At 46.0% G+C, this 18,491-nt stretch overlaps 2 protein-coding genes across 2 annotated transcripts; one reads left to right on the plus strand and one right to left on the minus strand.

Moving 5' to 3' along the window:
- The first annotated feature begins 1,710 nt into the window (after window positions 1-1,710).
- Window positions 1,711-3,808, plus strand: LOC108872268. Its single transcript, XM_033292186.1, has 2 exons — window positions 1,711-2,019; window positions 2,089-3,808. Exons 1-2 carry the CDS (start codon window positions 1,752-1,754, stop codon window positions 3,267-3,269), a joined length of 1,449 nt encoding a protein of 482 aa, XP_033148077.1. The 5' UTR covers window positions 1,711-1,751; the 3' UTR covers window positions 3,270-3,808.
- Window positions 3,809-5,743: 1,935 nt separating this feature from the next.
- LOC103874878 lies at window positions 5,744-10,622 on the minus strand. The gene has a single exon (XM_033292185.1). The coding sequence runs from the start codon at window positions 9,761-9,763 to the stop codon at window positions 5,795-5,797; it is 3,969 nt and encodes a 1,322-aa protein (XP_033148076.1). The 5' UTR covers window positions 9,764-10,622; the 3' UTR covers window positions 5,744-5,794.
- Between the last annotated feature and the right edge of the window lie 7,869 nt (window positions 10,623-18,491).

Raw genomic sequence — 18,491 nt, forward strand, 5'->3', positions numbered from 1 at the left:
TAGATCAGTGAGTCGAAACCGAGTTACAAAAGGGGAGAGAACAGAGGAAAAAGTCCGGCGAAGACAAGTTCGTCGGACCGTACAAGTCGGCGAGATGTAAGATGTAAAACCCTAATTCTAGCCGAAAGTGAGTGTAGTAATTTGCGGATCCCCTCCTTGTTGCCTTGTCTCCTCCTTTTATAGGTGAGCATTTGTTGACCTAATGTGTCTTGTCTCGATGGGCCTCCTCGAGTAATTGGGCCGACTTATCGGGCCGTTGTGTCAGGTCGGCGAGCCGATGTTGTTCAGTCAATCGTCTCGTCGACTAAAAGTAGTCTGGAGCCGAGCTGATCGCCAGCTTACAAGTCGACGAGCCGATCCTCTGTGTTGTAATCATATATCTGGGTAATTGTCTTGCGGGCCTTTTGGGAGGGCTTGGCCCATACCCAACAGTAAGTCCCCCCAGTTCGCTGATGAGTAGCGTAGCCGACTCAGCGAATTTGATAGTAGGGTTCGTGAAACAATTATCCCAAATCTGTGATTTCAATCGACTCCTTGACTGTCCACTCGACTCCTTGACTATACAGTGGACTTCGTATGCTCGCGCTCGAGGATCCGACCGATTTGATTTCGATGACGATGATGATGATGGTTTTTTTTTTTAATATTTAAACCGGTGGTCAGTTCCGGTTTTGATTTGAACCGATTTCGGTTCTCCTCGAGAAGTTGAAAAGTCGCGACGTTTGGTGAGCTCCACGCGCCTTAATGGGCCGACTCTAGGCCCATCTAGGTCTAATAATGACGCCTCGGGGTGCGATGCGCTCCTCTCTCTATAAATACCCCTCTTCCTTCTCATTTTCTCCACTCTTCATCCGGCTCAGGTACTTTCTCTCTCTAACTCTCTGCTTCTCTCTCTAACTTTATAGTCTTAGATCTGAGAATGTCGTCGGGCGGTAGAGGTAAACTTTCTAGGGTCCAGAAAGGGAAAGCTGCGGTGAATGTGACCGAATCGAGTCCTGCACGTGTCGTCGAGTCGAATTCCTCGCCTGATTTAGAGACGATTCATCGTGAAGCCATGATGGATACGGAGAATATGGACACGCCCCAGCGAGTCCTCGTTGCTGATTCGGCGCGACAGCTCCGCGAGGAGAGAGAAAACGTAACATTAGTTTCGAGAGACGATCAAGGTGGAGCTGATGTCGGAGAGACTTCCCTCCCCGATTTCGTTCCGTGCTGTTACCATCCGGGGGGAATCTTCGAGGACCTTCCAGCTTTGGCGGCGGAGCAGATGCGTCCCTCTGTTGTAGAGGGACAATCCTGGGAGAATATCGAGGAGACTCGGTCGACTCCTAGCAGCGTGAAAGCTTTATTGAGAGAGTGTGGGGGAACCGGGGTGACCTTTTTGATCCCAACTAAATCTCAGAGGCCGTGGTCTCCTCCCATGGGATTTCAATGCGTCTATGAGTCGTTTTTTCAGGAAGAGACCAAACTTTGGTTTCCAATTCCTCGACTCGTTACGTCTTATGTGAGACGTCGTGACGCGTCAATAAGTCAATTTTTTAACGGCGCGTTCCGTACCTCAGTGGCGTTGATGGTGACTGCGGCGGAGATCGACGTTTCGATGAGTGTTCGGACACTCGAGGAGTTGACCTATACGAAGTCTATGGGCGGTGGTTTATTCTCGATCCAGATGAGGCCCAACTACAACGTGATCGTCAACCATCCGGGTAGAACGATGCACTGGCAGCGTTTCTACTTTTACATCAAGTCTGATGGTTTTGCTTTCGAGGAGCCGCCCGACGATTCCTTCCGTTTTTTGTGGAATCGTGAACTTGGTAGAACGCTGTTGTCAGCTCATCGATTGTCTTTTTTCTTGTTTTCTGATGAGTTTTCGTTTGTTCGCAGTTGATCACCCGGACACGGCCTCTTATCCGGAAGATTTCATCTCTGATGCTCGTGCAGTGGTTTCACGCGTCCAAGTAAGCTGGAAGGATATTACCATCGAGAGGATTCGACGAGTGCTTGACAGAATCTCGAGGAGTAAGTTTCCTCTTGTGATCACATGTTTCTTCCGATTCGTGCTAATTCTGACTGGTTGATCTTTTTCAGAGGATTGGAGGTCTGATCTGTTACCTTTGATTACCGGTAACAAGCTGCGGTTTTCGATATTTAGTAGCGCCGAGCAAAAGATCATCAACGCAGCAAGGGAAATGAAAGAACTTCCAGACTTGAGTGCGCTGATCAAGAAAAAGCTGAGCGGGGCGAAAAAGGCATCTTCCGCAACTCCTAGCGAGACAACTCCTAGTGAGACGACTCCTCGCGAAGAGACTCCTCGCGAAAAGATTCCTCGTGGAGCAGTTCCTCCCACTCCACTTCCTCTCGTGGTTTCCCCGGGACCGTCTACAGGCCCGGCCAACGTCGACTCTTCGAGGGAGGATCTTGCGTTGATATCTGAACGAGGTTATGAGGTTACTCAAGAGCGGTTCCGTGTACAAACGGCCATGATTGCTAAGAGCAACAAGCGTTTCTCCCAAATTCGAGATCTCGAGAAGCGTCGTAGTGAGTACGAAGTAGTCAGATCCTTGCAGAGCCAAGCTTTCGGGACAAAGAAATGCCTCGAAGCGCTCAAGGAGAGCGGGACCGACATTCCGCAAGAGATGATTGACTTGTTTGCTGAACAAGAGAAGGAGCATGAGGCTGCGGCTGAACTCCTAGCCGTCGGAGGGATCCCCGAGGAGCTTCTTTGTCTTTCTCCACTTCATCTTCGATCCCCTTTCCTAAACGAGAATGTATGGGCGGCGATCGACCCATATGGATCGAACGCGGGCTTGATTGATGCTGGGACTGCTGCTTTCCTTCAAACTCCTAGTAGTTCTCAAGGAGATCATGTGAATGGAGAATCTGTAGAACCATCTGGAAGAGAGCTCGGGGAGCCGTCCTTTCAAGAAGGTAGGTCCGTTGGTGAGGTTGCAAGGCTCGAGGATACAACCGTTGCACCTGCTTTGGATCCGATTGCGCTCTCCACCGACCTCGTTGTGAATGAAGATCCGTTGGTCTCGGTTCTTGAGACTGGTGCCGAGACGAGGACAGAGCCTGTTCATCTTCTCGAACTCTCAGACTCTTCGACTGAAGAAGAGGGTGGCGAACACCTGGAGGAGACTGAACCCGGTTTAGTTGGTAACCCGCAAAATGAAGAGGGAGCAGTCGACAGAACTGATGATCTGCCAGTTCTTCCAGCGGATGTGACTGTTCAGGTCGTCGAGGGGGGCTCCAACCGTGCCGAAGACTAGCTTAATATGTTGTTGTTTTTTCTTTTAGACTTTTGGTTTTTGGCCCTTGGAGGCTTTTGTTGATGTAATATCTGGATCTATTTTGCTTTTGCGGCTATCTGTTGTTTCAGACTTTCAGTAAGTTTGCTCTCCTTAGAAGTTATTTCTGAAACAGAATTTGCCTTAGTCATAGAGATATAGTTTCGTGGACTCGAGGATGCGGGTTAGCCTTCGACGAGTCGCTGAAATCTATTTTAAATGTTGGATTTAAACGATTTGGTTTGGCGATCTGGTCGATGTCTTGAATTAAACCGGAAAGTCGATGACTTGGTTTTATCAAATTTTTACACATCATGCCATCAGTTCGAGTCCTCGATAATCAACACAAATTTTCGAGTTTCGAAGACAATCGTTTATATTTTCGAGCAACAACGGTTTTCTAATCGATCTTTAAGTAATCCAAAAAAGAAATATTAGGTTGGCCAATCCCGGCTTTAGAGGATTATAAGATGACTGAAAGTTGTCGTCTCGATCGCACGGTTCAGGACCGCGATACGACCGAAGAATCCCTCGAGCACGTGTCTGATCAGGACATGCCCGTTAGTGGGTGCGAGTGCTAGTACGTTTGTCCGAGAGACAAGGTCGTGCTCGTGCGTAAGCATCGCTTAAAACAATTCGCGCTCCTACTAGTTGGGAGATTGTTTTTGTTATAGCTGGACCCGGTAAAGGGCTGCCTACGTACCTCTAGGAGAGGATCAAGCCATTCGTAGTTCGTTTTGGTTAGTGAAAGTGGCAGTGGATGCGCATTCACTTGTTGTTTTTTTTTTTTTTTTTTTGAGTGAAAGTGACAAGGGTGTCATTCACTCGTTTGTTGAGACAAGACTCCTTGAGTGTTCGATCTTCTGGCTTGTGCCTAAGAGTAGTATCGTCGGAGGTGCATTGAGTTCCATGCTCTGGGAACGGGTTCGCCAGTCGACGTCTCGAGTCGGTAGACTCCTGGTTTAATGACTTGAGAAATTTTGTACGGCCCTTCCCAATTAGTTTCGAGCTTGCCTGCGTTTAGCTCCTTGGTGTTTTCGAACACTTTGCGTAGTACTATGTCGCCTAGTTCGAGAGGTCGAGACTTGACCTTCTTGTTGTAGTAACCTTCGATCTGATGCTGATAGTTCTGGATGCGTAGTAGTGCTTGGTCGCGGCGTTCTTCTATAGCGTCCAAGGCATCGAAGAGCATACTGCTGTTGAGCTCGACGTTTGGTGGCATCCTCGACCTTCGAAGACTGGTTACGTTGACTTCGGCGGGAGCCATGGCTTCGACTCCGTGTGCCATCGAGAAAAGAGTTGATTTCGTTGCTCCTCGAGGAGTCGTTCTATGTGACCAGAGGACACCGTCGAGCTCGTCTGCCCAACATCCTTTTTTGAGATCGAGGCGTTTTTTCAAACCGTCAATTATGATTTTGTTGGTCGCCTCGGCTTGGCCGTTGCTCTGGGGGTATCGCGGACTTGACGTGTAGAGTCGGATTCTCCATCTCTCGCAGAACTCTCGAAATTTACTTGATATGAATTGGGAGCCGTTGTCAGTCACTATCTCGTAGGGTAGGCCGTGGCGACAGATGATGTTCTTCCACACAAATCGTTGGACTTCCTTCTCTGTAATGCTCGCGAAAGCCTCTGCCTCAATCCACTTCGTGAAGTAATCTGTCAAGACTAGGACGAAGCGTTTCTGTCGAGAGCTCGGCATCGGGCCGATTATGTCCATTCCCCATCGCATGAAAGGGTAAGGAGCAGTCATTGTTCGCAGCAACTGTGTCGGAGAGTGGATCGTCGAGGCGTGTCGTTGGCACTGGTCACATTGCTGAGCGTAAGCTTTGCAGTCTGCGTTCATCGTTGGCCAGTAGAAACCGAGACTCTTTACTTTTAAAGCAAGTGCTCGACCTCCAGAATGATTTCCTGCAGCGCCTTCGTGCGTTTCAGCCATGACTAAATGCGTCTCCTCGCCGTTGATGCACTTCAGAAGTACCTTGGTCGCGGTCCATCGGTGGAGTTCTCCGTCGAGGACGACATAATGAGCACTCCGCGTCTTGAGTCGTCTTGCAATCCACTTCTCGGGAGGTAGCTTTCCATCGACCAAATAGTCGATAAATTCTGTTCTCCAATCATTGGTGTCGTTTGATACCTCTTCGAGGACTTGGTTCGCGGGTACGGCTTCGGTTATCGGTGCTACGATGGCGGTCTCGATGGGAGTCAGATCGATGCTTGGCTTGTCGATCTTGTGGATAGGAATGGTACGTTTCACCTGATCGCGCAACCTGCTTCCTAAGGCAGCGAGAGCATCAGCGCATACGTTCTCTCCTCTGGGGACTTTGGTGAGTTCGAAGAATTCGAAATCTTTGGCGAGTGTTTGAACGATCTTAAGGTATGCGTCCATCCGTTCGTTGCGGGCGTCGTAGTCACCACTAAACTGACTAGTTACGAGTTGCGAATCGCAGTATGCGCTGAGGCGTTTTGCCTTGACTGCCTTGGCTAGTCGTAGTCCTGCGATCAACGACTCATACTCTGCTTCGTTGTTTGAAGCGGCGAAGCCGAAGCTGAACGACTGTCTGATCAGTTCTCCTGTCGGAGATTGCAGGTACTCCTGCTCCTGATCCTTTGTTTGTCGACGACCCGTCGACGTGGAGTATCCAATTTTGACTCGGGAGGATTAGATCTTGCTCGAGCTCTGGTGCGAGCTCAATGAGAAAGTCTGCGAGGACTTGAGATTTTGCAGCTGTTCGATTCTTGAAGACAATGTCGTGCTCGCTGAGTTCGATAGCCCACTTCGATAACCGTCCGGATTGATTTGTATTCTGCATTACGGTTCGCAATGGTTGATTTGTCAACACTTCGATTGTGTGCGACTGAAAGTTGGGACACAGTTTTCTCGCCGATGTTACAACGGCAAGAGCCATCTTCTCAAGGGTGGGATATCGAGTCTCTGGATCAGTTATGCGCTTGCTCGTGTAGAAGATAGGCTTCTGTTCTCCTCGATCCTCTCGGATGAGGACGCTGCTGACCGCGGTTGAGGATACGGCGATATAGAGTGAGAGTGTGTCGCCAGTTTCGGGCTTGGACAATACGGGAGGAGTTGTAAGATACTCGTTGAGTTGTTTGAACGCCTCTTCGCATTTCTCGTCCCAGATGAAGCGTTTGTTTCCTCGCAACAACTCGTAGAAAGGAAGGCATTTGTCCGTAGATCTGGAAATGAAACGATTCAGGGCCGCGATCCTTCCTGTGAGTCGCTGGACTTCTCTGCTGGTTTTTGGGCTGGGAAGATCAAGTATGGCAGAGATCTGTTTAGGATTTGCCTCAATTCCTCGCTGGGTGACGATGTACCCTAAAAACTCTCCTGAAGTGACGCCGAAGGTACACTTGGCTGGGTTGAGCTTCATACCGTATTCGTTCAAAGTCTTGAAGCATTCTTTAAGATGATCCAGATGGTCCGTTGCGCGGAGTGATTTTACCAGCATGTCGTCGATGTAGACTTCCATCGTGTTCCCTAATTTGTCAGCGAACATTCGATTGACGAGTCTTTGATAAGTTGCACCCGCGTTCTTGAGACCGAACGGCATTACTTTGTAACAGTACTTCCCTCTATCGGTGATGAACGCTGTCTTCTCTTGATCGTCTGGATGCATCATGATCTGATTATAACCAGAAAATGCGTCCATGAAAGTCAGGAGTTCATTCCCGGCAGTCGACTCGACGAGTCTGTCGATATGCGGAAGCGGGTAACTGTCTTTTGGGCAAGCTCTGTTCAAATCGGTAAAATCGACGCAAATGCGCCACTTTCCGTTCTTCTTCTTTACGACGACCGGGTTAGCTAGCCACTCGGGGTATCTCACCTCGGTGATTGAGCCAGCTGCGAGGAGTCGCTCCACTTCTTCGTTGACAGCTTTGCTTCGGTCGTGACCGAGCTTTCGTCTCTTCTGGCGAATGGGTTTGATAGTTGGATCGACATTCAACTCGTGGGTCGTGATGGCGGGGTTTATTCCTTTCATATCCGATGTTGCCCAAGCAAACGTTGAGACGTTCTCCTTGAGGAAATCGATGATTGCGCGTTGCATCTCATCGTTGAGGAACGCTCCGACTCGGACTACTTTGCTCTTATCAGAGTCGTCGATGGTGACTTCTAAAATCTCATCTTTCTGCGGTTGAATTTGCTTCGCTATCGCGTTGATGCGAGGAGTTGATTGTTGCATCTTCACCGTTGCGATGAGTAGTTCTCGAGCGGCTTGCTGATCTCCGCGAAGCATCTGCACTTCTCCGTTTGGTCCAGGAAATTTCACGCATTGATGATATGTCGAGGATACTGCCTTAACAGAATGTAACCAGGGGGTTCCGAGGATCGCGTTGCAAGGAGCTTTCGTTCGGATGACTGAGAATTTAACTGTGTGTATCACTCCGCAAGCGTAGACGGGGAGTTTGATCGTACCAATCATTGTCTCAGAAGCACCGTTGAATCCTGTGAGGGAGCGAGATGATGGTTTCATGTCGCGCAGGTCGACTCCCATCTTATCGAGCGTATCTCGAAAGATTAAGTCGACTGAACTGCCTGTATCGATCAATACTTTAGCAACGTCACACTTCGCTATTCCTACCTCGACTAGCAGTGGGTCGTTGTGAGGTAAATGGACGCCGATGGCATCGTTTGGTGAGAAAGTGATTGAGGAATCATTCTCAGATTTCGATGGCCATTTCTTCGAGGTTACTGCCTGTCGTCGATGGTCCTTTACTGACCGGACAGAGTCGCCGCACGGAGGTAAACCACCCATAATTACGTTTAGGAAGTTAGGCTCGACGACTCGTTTATTTCTCAGTCGAGTCCTCAAGTCGCTAGGCGAGTCTTCGACGACGGGCGAATTTTTGACGTTGGGTGAGTCCTCGACAACGGGTGAGTCCTTATTCTTGGGCCTCACCTCCTCGATTCTTCTTCGTAAGTCTGAATGTTTTGGTCGGTTGAGCTTGATCCTGAGGTCTTCCGTCTTTGAGTTGAGCTTGATCCTGAGGTCTTCCGACTTTGAGTTGAGCTTTTCACGAAGATCGATGACTCGTGGTCTGAGACGGGGTCGAACACTCGAGTCCTCGATTTTCCTAGCCCTGGATTTTTCGATGGTTGTGCGGAGATCTCCGTGTGAGTCGTATGTACGATCAGATGTCTGCGACTTTCGCCTGAGCTTGTTCCTTAAGTCGTTTGACCCTTCTGATCCTATGCTCTCGTTAGTTCGTTTGCTTGAATACTCGCGTGAGTCATGGACTTGTTTATCCTCTTCTTCATCTGAGGACGAACTGGGTCGCGCGAGGATAACTTGTACATGTCGACGATTACGTGGTTGCTCCTCGTCGACTTGTGTATCGCCGTCATCTTCGCCGTGCTCTTCTGGCTTGTAATCCTCAGTATGCCTCGGCCGAGTTCCAGACTTATCCTGACTCTTGTGAGTTTTCTTTTCTTTGTTTTTGCTCCAGCTCTTGGCGCCGTTTGGCCTAGGCTTGGGGAGTTCGACGTTCGACGTTCTCTTTTCGTACGACGAGAAGAGAGCGTCTAACAAATGCCTGCAGTTTTTCGTATCGTGCGCTTTAGACTTGTGGAAGCTACACCACATGTTTGGCTCTGCAGGTCCAGGACTCGACACCGGAGGTGTCGAAGAGGTTTGCGGCTTTTCGTCGTTTTCCCAAACATTCCAACCTTTTTCGCGTACAACGACAGTGGGCTGTGGGGACGCGTTTTTGTCTTCGACCACGTAAACGAAACTTTTCGGCTGGTTAGGTTTACTGCCTGAGGCGTGCTGACGGGGTTCCTGGCGTGCCTCGGGAGCTTTGGGGACAGTTGCCGGTTTGGTTGCCGTGTTCAGTTTCTTAAGTATCGCTGCTGTATCTTCTTCCATTCGGATGAAGTTGTTCGACCTGGCGATTGCGTCCTGGAGCGACGTGGTTGGATTTCTGTACAGGTCCTCGCGAAACAAGGACTTGAAGTAGAGAGTGTTCATCAGTGCGTCGACGGAAACGCTGTCGGGGACTTGGACTTTCGAAGCGACTGCTTTGAATTTTTCCATGAAGTCTCGGAGGCTTTGGCTCGATCCTTGAGACAGATTCCATAAATCGGACAGAGTTGCTCCTTGTCTTGTAAACATGATGTAGTGTTTGAGGAAAGCAGTCGTCAGATCGTGGAAATCGTTGATGGAGTCGCGCTCCAATCCAGTGAACCATCCGAGAGCTGGTCCTTGAAGACTTTCCACGAAGAGACGACAGTAGCCGGCGTCTCTTTCTTCCTCAGAGAAGTTGGTTCGACCCATCGTGATGTTGAAAGCAGTGATGTGGTCGGTTGGGTCCGCCTTTCCGTGGTAAGTCGGAAGGCGAATTTTCTCGGTCGGCCGGTAACGTACGTCGGTGATCTTCCGGGAAAATGGGGTTTTTAGGGTTTCAGCGAGGACACGTTCGATCAGCGGCGCTGACGTAGGTCCTTCGAGCATCCGGTCTTTCATGTCCAGGACTGATTGCTTAAGCTCAGCGAGTTCCCGGACGGTAACGAGGTCGACGCCGCCGGGAGTTTGGACCTATACGGCACTCGTACTTGCGGGGTTTCCGGCACTGGCTGTTCGGTAAGTGTCGAACAGTTGCTTTCGGACCGTTGTAGCCGGATCTCCCGAGCCTCCGGCCAACGGAGCTAGAATGGCGGCGATGGCGGCGAGTTGCTCGGTCGTCGCCTTTTGGGCGGCGTCTTGCTGCGCCATCCTCTCGAGTATGGTTTCTGCGAAGGCCGCTGCTGTTGGAGCGCCTTCGGTCACAGGCGACTCGTCGTCGGACGGCGAGTCGGGTCGAGTCATGATCTTTTGCTGACGCTACTCTGTCTGCCCCACGGTGGGCGCCAACTGTTTAAACTGAGACTGTCAATAAACCAGTAAAGAGAAGAGACGAGTTCTCGTCGGTGGGTCAAGACAAAGACGTGTTTTATTAGATCAGTGAGTCGAAACCGAGTTACAAAAGGGGAGAGAACAGAGGAAAAAGTCCGGCGAAGACAAGTTCGTCGGACCGTACAAGTCGGCGAGATGTAAGATGTAAAACCCTAATTCTAGCCGAAAGTGAGTGTAGTAATTTGCGGATCCCCTCCTTGTTGCCTTGTCTCCTCCTTTTATAGGTGAGCATTTGTTGACCTAATGTGTCTTGTCTCGATGGGCCTCCTCGAGTAATTGGGCCGACTTATCGGGCCGTTGTGTCAGGTCGGCGAGCCGATGTTGTTCAGTCAATCGTCTCGTCGACTAAAAGTAGTCTGGAGCCGAGCTGATCGCCAGCTTACAAGTCGACGAGCCGATCCTCTGTGTTGTAATCATATATCTGGGTAATTGTCTTGCGGGCCTTTTGGGAGGGCTTGGCCCATACCCAACACTATAGTGACTTGCTATGTAAGGAATAACCTTTTTCATGTTGATCCTTTTACCCGTTCTGTAATCACCACTGAGTTTGCTAGCAAGTGTGGGTTCCAAGATAAGACGCAGCTGCTTAGCCCGCTCCTGAGACGGTCTCGTAGTAAGCAACTCACATCTCCTCCAAAGAATAACTGCATTACTTCTGGCATCAGGATCTTCCTCATTATCCTGATTGTTTTCCGTGTCCTTATCCTTATCGGTCACCTGTATCCAGTCAGGAAGACATGCATCTTCCCCCAAGAACGTATTGTAAACAGAGACCATAGAGTCCATCCTGCTGTTGCCATCACCAACATTCTGGATATGAGAGGAGTTCTCTTGAAGGGTCCTATCTGTATCTGGTTCTTGGACCGGTTCAGCGGTGCTGCTATTCCTGATAGACGGTTTGGACTGAACAGCAGGTTTGTTTTTCGTCCTCGGATTCCCTCTCTCATATTTGTGTGTTCACTTGCTCAGGCAACGCATGCCCTAGAGCTTGGGAAGTTCCTTCATCAAACTGAGAAGCATATCCATATTCACCGGCATCAGGGTCATCTATCTCATTTTCAGCCTCTTGCTTTTCTCCAAGGTTTGTTGAGATGTCGATGACTGGCTCTGAGGAAATTCCATCTCTTGTATGCTGTCCGTCAACGTCTCACCACTGGCCATGCTAGTCATCGTGAAGTTCATCTCAGTGTTCCTACCCGAAGGCGGATCCATTGAATATGTGTGTTCATCCGAAACTGCCAAATTTTCTTGTGGTGCTGTACGTCCTGCCCCCAATCCGTTAGATCCGTGAGGACTGTGTGAACCAGCGTCCACGCCAGAAATATTATTATTACAGACGTTCGGCTTCATGTCTTCTGACATGACTTCTTTTCCTTCTATCGGTTCTGTTTCAGATTTCTGTTCAAGATCATTTCCAGGATCTTTTTGGGGTGATTCAGACACATCTTCAGCCCCAGCCTCCGTTGTTTCCTTAGCAGGCTCTCGACTCTCTTTAAAATAAATAAATAATTCAAATGATAAGAGTATTTTAAAATGAAGTTATCTCACTTTTATTTATTATCATTTTTTAAAGGAACATTCTTAATCTAAAACGTTTTCTTGCAGTGTGCTTCAGTCAACAAATTCTTTTTGTTTATTTGGCTTTTGTGTTTCAAGATATCTCTATTATTAAAAGAGAAGTATCATTTAAAATTACCCTTTAGTTTTCAAACTTATTTACACTTCTATGCCACTGACTAATTATTAAACTGTCTATTTTAATGCTTGTTTTTTTTTCTGTTTTATTAATGCATTTTCCTAAATTGAAGTACAATAAATTAAGTGTCATTTATTTTAGAAATATTTTCTATAATCTAGGTAAACATTAAATTATACTTAATCAATTCCAAAAATGTAATAAGATGTCCATTATTACGGGTTGGTTATTTTTTATTTTAGTATAATTAACTATGTCAAAAACTCAAGAAAATGTTATAAAATACATAATATAAAACACACAAAATAAATGATATATTGATTTTTTTATCGTAGAAATCAAATATAACCATAGATGACACTTTTATTTTACATTAAATTTTGATCCATAAAAAATACATTTACACGAACATACGGATCATATTTTAAAAATATAGATAATAAAATTGACAGATAAAAAAATAAAATAAAATTATTCATTCTTAATTATAAATTTTTTTAAATGCTAAAAATTATTTAATATATATAAAACTAGGGTCGGCCCGCCCTACGGGCGGGATGATAATTTAAAAATAATTTAAAGATAATTTAAATAATTAGAGTAAATATTTTTGATTTTTGTTTAATATTTATTTGTATTTTAAATTGTTTTGTTCTATATTAGTATGAATCATTATTTTATTGATTGTTATTTTATTTTATTTTATTTATTGTTATTCTTTATTCAGTTTCATTCTCATTACAATTAACTAATTTTTTTCTTAAGATTTTGTATTTGAAGTTTTATTCTGTTTTTATTTTGATGGTGTAGAATTGTTGATTTATTTGTTTAGCTTGAAGCTATCTAGTTTTATCCATTCTCTTACATTATTTTATATCGTGTGTCTCTTATTCGATTATATAACTATATATTTTATTTTTTCACACTTGTGGATCTATGTTTATAGTTTTTTTAAGAATCCTTCACATACATATTTAGAATACATTCTACATTTATTTAGTTAGAATAACTTAATATATCTCTTTTATATAAAAAGAATATTCATTTTTGTTTTTATATTTATTTTTTTCCTGTACTTTATTATATTTTTCCTAACAATTATTTTTGATTTTTTTATTATCTATTCATTTTTTTGTTGTGGTCTTATTGTCGTATTAACTTTTTTTAATCCATTATGTATTACTATCTCTTAAAATAGTTATTAATTAACTCCAAATATGAAAACCAATGTCTTTAAAATTAATAGTTGTTTACATATAATAAGTCAAATGGATAGTTGTTTCCTCAGAAAGATGAGGAATTAATTGTTTTATAATCTTCCAAAATTCAAAATAAAATAATTGTATTATTATCATAAAAACCTATTAGATAAATTAATTTTCCATCTAAATTGGTATGGGGCTAAACTATAATAAAGGATATGAGTCAAAATCTAAAATAAAAAAAATAATAAACTGTCCAAATCCAGCAACAGTTGGCTTGGCCAATGGATCATTTTCAAATATGAGCGGGATTTGATTTTCCAGTTATCATGGTTTGTATAATTGTTGTTATAATTTGGTATTTGGTGTGTTTGGACTGCGAATGGAATGTATATTGGTGATAGTAATTGTTTTTTTTTTTTTGAACTAATGGTGATAGTAATTGTTGTCACTATTGGTTGTTAAGCTTGAAAAGTATAGTCGTTATATACATGCATTTTTGTACCTGGTAAAGCGTGAGTTCTTCCTCTTCCACGTCTTTTAAATGTTTGAGTTTTAGCTGAAGAAATAAAGGAATTTTGATGAGTTATGGGCGCTGAGAATGTTACTTGCAGAAGAAACGATTAATTGTGACTAACCTTCTGATACAATATGCGTCGATTTAGTAGCTCCCAGGAGCATCCGTGTGATACAGGCCGGGAAGCAGTCTGCACGGACGGACAGTCTGAGGTTCGAGAAGTCGGACTGGACAGGACGGACGGACGGTTATGGGACGGCTAGACGGTCGCGATGGGTTGGGAGTTGGCCGATCTGGTTCCTGAAACAAAAGGACACTATTTTTATGAATCAAAATAAGGAACAGGAAGAAAACAATATGATCAATGAAGAACAGAAGCAAATATGACTTTTTATGAGTTTTTATAATGAATGGAAAAAGCTAGAACTATATGATGAAAGATAAAACAAAAACGAAAGAAGGATAGAAGTATGGGGGATGGATCCTTGTTGCTGGATGTGTATCTCTCTCAACAAGAACAGTGGATGGAGGTGGATAGCTATGGGATTTGGCTTGCTGGATGTGTATCACTCTCAAGGCAAATCGGTGGGTGGAATGGAGGTGAAGAATCGCCACAAGCTTGGTGGTTTGAAGCTTGATAAGATTCGGCTGCTCTCTCTTGTTTCTCACAGAAAAAGACTTAGGGTTTTAGGTTTGCAAAGGCAAAATTATTTCATAAAAGACTTAGGCAAAAATCGCCAACTTCATGGAGTTATATAGGGTTTACCCCTTATGAGACTCAAAGATAAAAGGCCTTAAACAAGCTGGCCGAAAATGAGGCTGAAACACTAGCCCAAAGTCTTAACCAAATAAATTAAAATAAACCAGACATCTGGTTGTCGGTTTGAGAAGGCTTAGACCAAGGCTAATAGCATGCTTGCATGTTGCCTCATTAAAACCTTACCAAGAAAACCCAATGGGACAAAACCTGGTGAGGAAAAAGAGTACAACACATGCTACTCCCCTTGGTGGTCGGCTAGATCTCAGAACCGGAAAGAGTTGGAGTGGATGAAATGGAAACTGAGTCTGGACCAAGCTCGGATGTGGAGATGAGAAGTCCGGCTTGGTTGAGTCTGAACTGGATCGGGTCGGCCGCGTCCTGAACCTCCTTTGGGCCGGCTTGATCTTGAATCTTCAACTGGACCATCTTCTCAATCAGCAGCTGGTCCTGGTCAGTCTGTCCATCTTGATCAAGGATATGCTGGACAGCTTTGGTGAAACCTTCTCGCAAGGCCCTGGTTCCACTCCGGGTAGTCGGACCGCGCCTAACTATGGGAACCTCTACTTGGATGGCCTCATCATTCCCTCCCTCTTGAAGAGGTTCTTGCCTCAGAACACCATCATCTGCAAAGTCATCACTATCTGCATGGAAAGGAGACAAATCCGAGACATTGAAAGTATGTGAAATTTTAAATTCAGCAGGGAGGTCAAGGATATAGGCGTTGTCATTGATCTTCTTTAGGATGCGGAATGGCCCTGTCCCACGAGGAGAGAGCTTGGACTTCCGGGCTTCTGGAAACCTCTCGGGCCGCATGTGTAACCACACCAAGTCCCCGGGTTCGAACAGTACCTCCTTCCTCTTTTGGTCATACTTGGCCTTGACCTTAGCCGCCTTGGCTTCTATCCTCTCCTTGACCTTTAGGTGCATATTCTTAACAAACTCTGCCTTGGCGGCTCCATCACGACTGCGGTACATAGAGCTGGGCAGTTCGGTGAAGTCTAAAGGAGTCTCTGGCTGAAACCCATAAACAATCTCAAAAGGTGACAGGTTAGTAGTAGAGTGCCTAGCATGGTTATAAGCAAACTCAACAAAAGGCAAACAAGACAACCAATTTCTTAAATTCTTACCGACCGTAGCTCTCAACAGTTGAGAAAGCGTACGGTTTACTACCTCAGTCTGGCCGTCGGTCTGGGGATGGCAAGTGGTCGAGAATAGTAGCTTGGTTCCGAACTTGCCCCATAGTGTTCTCCAGAAATGGCTGAGGAACTTGGTATCACGGTCAGACACAATGGTTCGAGGAACACCATGTAGTCGAACCACTTCTTTGAAGAATAGGTCGGCGGTCTGAGTGGCATCATTAGTGGTGTTACAGGCTATGAAATGGGCCATCTTGGAGAACCTGTCTACCACTACAAAAATGGAATCCTTGTGGTTTATCTTGGGTAAACCCAGCACAAAGTCCATAGAAATGTCTACCCAAGGGTGGTTAGGAATCGGTAATGGCATTTGTAAACCGTAAGGATGTGACCTGGACTTGGTTTTGAGGCAAGTAGTGCACTTGGCGCATATGCTCTCCACATCCCTCTTCATGTTTGGCCAAAAGAAATGTTCAGTTAGGACACTCAAGGTCTTGTCCCGACCAAAGTGTCCCATGAGGCCGCCACCATGGGCCTCCCGAACCAGCAGTTCCCTCATGGCTCCTTTGGGAATGCACAGCCTCTTTCCCTTGAACAGGAACCCCTCATGCTGGTAGTATGGCCCAAAAGCCCCCTTCTCAGTGTTCCTGAAAACTTCATTAAAATCAAGATCAGTGGCATAAGATTCTTTAATATGTTCGAAACCCATGATCTTGGCCTCCATGGTCACAATGAGAGTGTGTCTCCGGGACAGTGCATCGGCCACCACATTGTCCTTGCCCTTCTTGTACTTGATCACATAGGGAAAGGTCTCCACGAACTCGAGCCATCTGGCGTGCCTCTTCTTGAGTGTGGTCTGTCCCCTCAAGTGCTTAAGTGTCTCATGATCTGTATGAATAACAAATTCCTTAGACAAAAGGTAATGCTGCCAAGTTTCAAGGGACCTTACTAGAGCGTATAGCTCTTTGTCATAGGTTGGGTAGTTGAGGGCAGCTCCACTCAGTTTCTCACTAAAGAATGCCACTGGTCGGCCCCCTTGAGTGAGGACAGCTCCAATGCCTGTACCTGATGCATCACACTCAATCTCAAAAGTTTTATTAAAATCAGGGAGTGTAAGAACGGGTGCATGAGTTAAACTATATTTAAGCTTGTTGAAAGACTCCTCTTGGGCAGGGCCCCAAACAAAGGATACATTCTTCTTGATCACTGAGGTCATGGGTGCGGCAATGGTGCTGAAGTCCTTGACAAACCGCCTATAGAAGCTGGCTAGGCCATGGAAACTTCGGACTTGCCCAATAGTGGTCGGTGTGGGCCAGTCTTGGATGGCCTTGATCTTCTCCTCATCGACCTTCAAACCCTGTGAACTCACAACAAAGCCTAAAAATATTAACTGGTCAGTGCAAAATACACACTTCTTGAGATTGGCAAAGAGTCCTTCCTGCCTGAGAGCCTTCAAAACCTGTTCTACATGACTAATGTGATCGGATAAGCACTGACTATAGATCAATATGTCATCAAAATAGACAACCACAAATTTACCAATGTAAGGCCTTAGAACCTCGTTCATAAGCCTCATGAAGGTACTAGGGGCGTTGGTAAGACCAAATGGCATCACCAGCCACTCATACAAGCCTTGCTTGGTCTTGAAAGCAGTCTTCCACTCGTCTCCCTCCTTCATCCGAACTTGGTGATAGCCACTCCTAAGATCAATCTTGGAAAACACGGTGGAACCACTCAGTTCATCTAACATATCATCAAGTCTAGGAATGGGGTACCGATATTTTATGGTGATGTTGTTGATGGCTCGGCAATCAACACACATACGCCACGTTCCATCCTTCTTAGGCACCAATAGGACGGGTACTGCACATGGGCTGAGACTCTCTCGAATGTATCCCTTGTCCATGAGGTCTTGGACCTGTCTCTCCAGCTCCTTAGCCTCCTCCGGATTGACTCGGTATGCGGCTCGGTTTGGAAGTGGGGCGCCTGGCACAAAGTCTATCTGATGTTCGATGCCTCGGAGGGGTGGTAAGCCGGCTGGTATCTCTTCAGGGAACACGTCCTTGTACTGGTCCATTAGTCCTTGCATCTCAGCTGGACAATCTGGTGCCTCAAAACCTGCAAAACAACCTTCCTTGAAAACCATTAGTAGCACCTGTGTGTCTTGCTGCAATGATTTAATCAATTTACTAGAAGAGATGTAAAGGTTAGTTTTACTAAACAATCCAGACTGATCCATGGCCCTCTGCATCTCGTACACCTCTTGTGGACTGAGAGGAGCCAGGCTGTGCTTCTTGTTGTTGTGGGTAAAGCTGTAGATGTTAGTCCTCCCATGGTGAATAGTCTCCTTGTCAAACTGCCAAGGCCTCCCTAACAGTAGATGACCGGCTTGCATAGGAACCACATCACACTTCACCTGGTCCTGGTACTTACCAATACAAAAGGAAACAACAACTTGCTCCGAGATTTTAAGCTCCGTCTCATCATTGAGCCACTTGAGCTTGTATGGCCTGGGGTGTGGCAACTTTGCTAGCCCTAACTTCTCAACAAGGTACCTGCTGGCCACGTTAGTGCAAGAGCCACCATCAATAATTAGACTACATACCTTGCCTTCCACGCTACATCTAGTATGGAAGATGTTCTCTCGTTGGACGGTTTCTGGATCAAAGAGAGCACTGAGAGCTCGTCTGACCACCAGTAGCTCACCAGTTTCAGCATAGTCCACTATCTCGTCTCCTGAGTCGGCCATCTCTACATCGGCCTCGTCTTGGGACTCATACTCGCCGTCTGCCTTAAGGATCATGACACGCTTGTTCGGACAGTCCCTGGCGTAGTGCCCCTTCCCCTGACATTTGAAACAAGTAATATCACGAGTTCTTTGAGCTTGTGTTTGTCCCTTACCTGGTTCGGATGAACCTGGTTTGGACTGGTCGGTTTGGCTCTTCTTGAACCGGTTTTCCACTTCAATGGATTTGTTCTTCTCAGCCC

This window comes from Brassica rapa, chromosome A05 (assembly GCF_000309985.2).
Source record: "Brassica rapa cultivar Chiifu-401-42 chromosome A05, CAAS_Brap_v3.01, whole genome shotgun sequence".
In the NCBI taxonomy this organism is placed as follows: domain Eukaryota; kingdom Viridiplantae; phylum Streptophyta; class Magnoliopsida; order Brassicales; family Brassicaceae; genus Brassica; species Brassica rapa.

What these genes read in the sequence shown, in the direction of transcription:
- LOC108872268 (XM_033292186.1), top strand. Translation starts at nt 1,752, where the DNA reads ATGGTTTTGCTTTCGAGGAGCCGCCCGACGATTCCTTCCGTTTTTTGT. An exon ending in GCTTGACAGAATCTCGAGGA is followed by an intron (nt 2,020 to 2,088) that starts GTAAGTTTCCTC and finishes GATCTTTTTCAG; the next exon opens with AGGATTGGAGGTCTGATCTG.
- LOC103874878 (XM_033292185.1), bottom strand. Translation starts at nt 9,763, where the DNA reads ATGAAAGACCGGATGCTCGAAGGACCTACGTCAGCGCCGCTGATCGAA.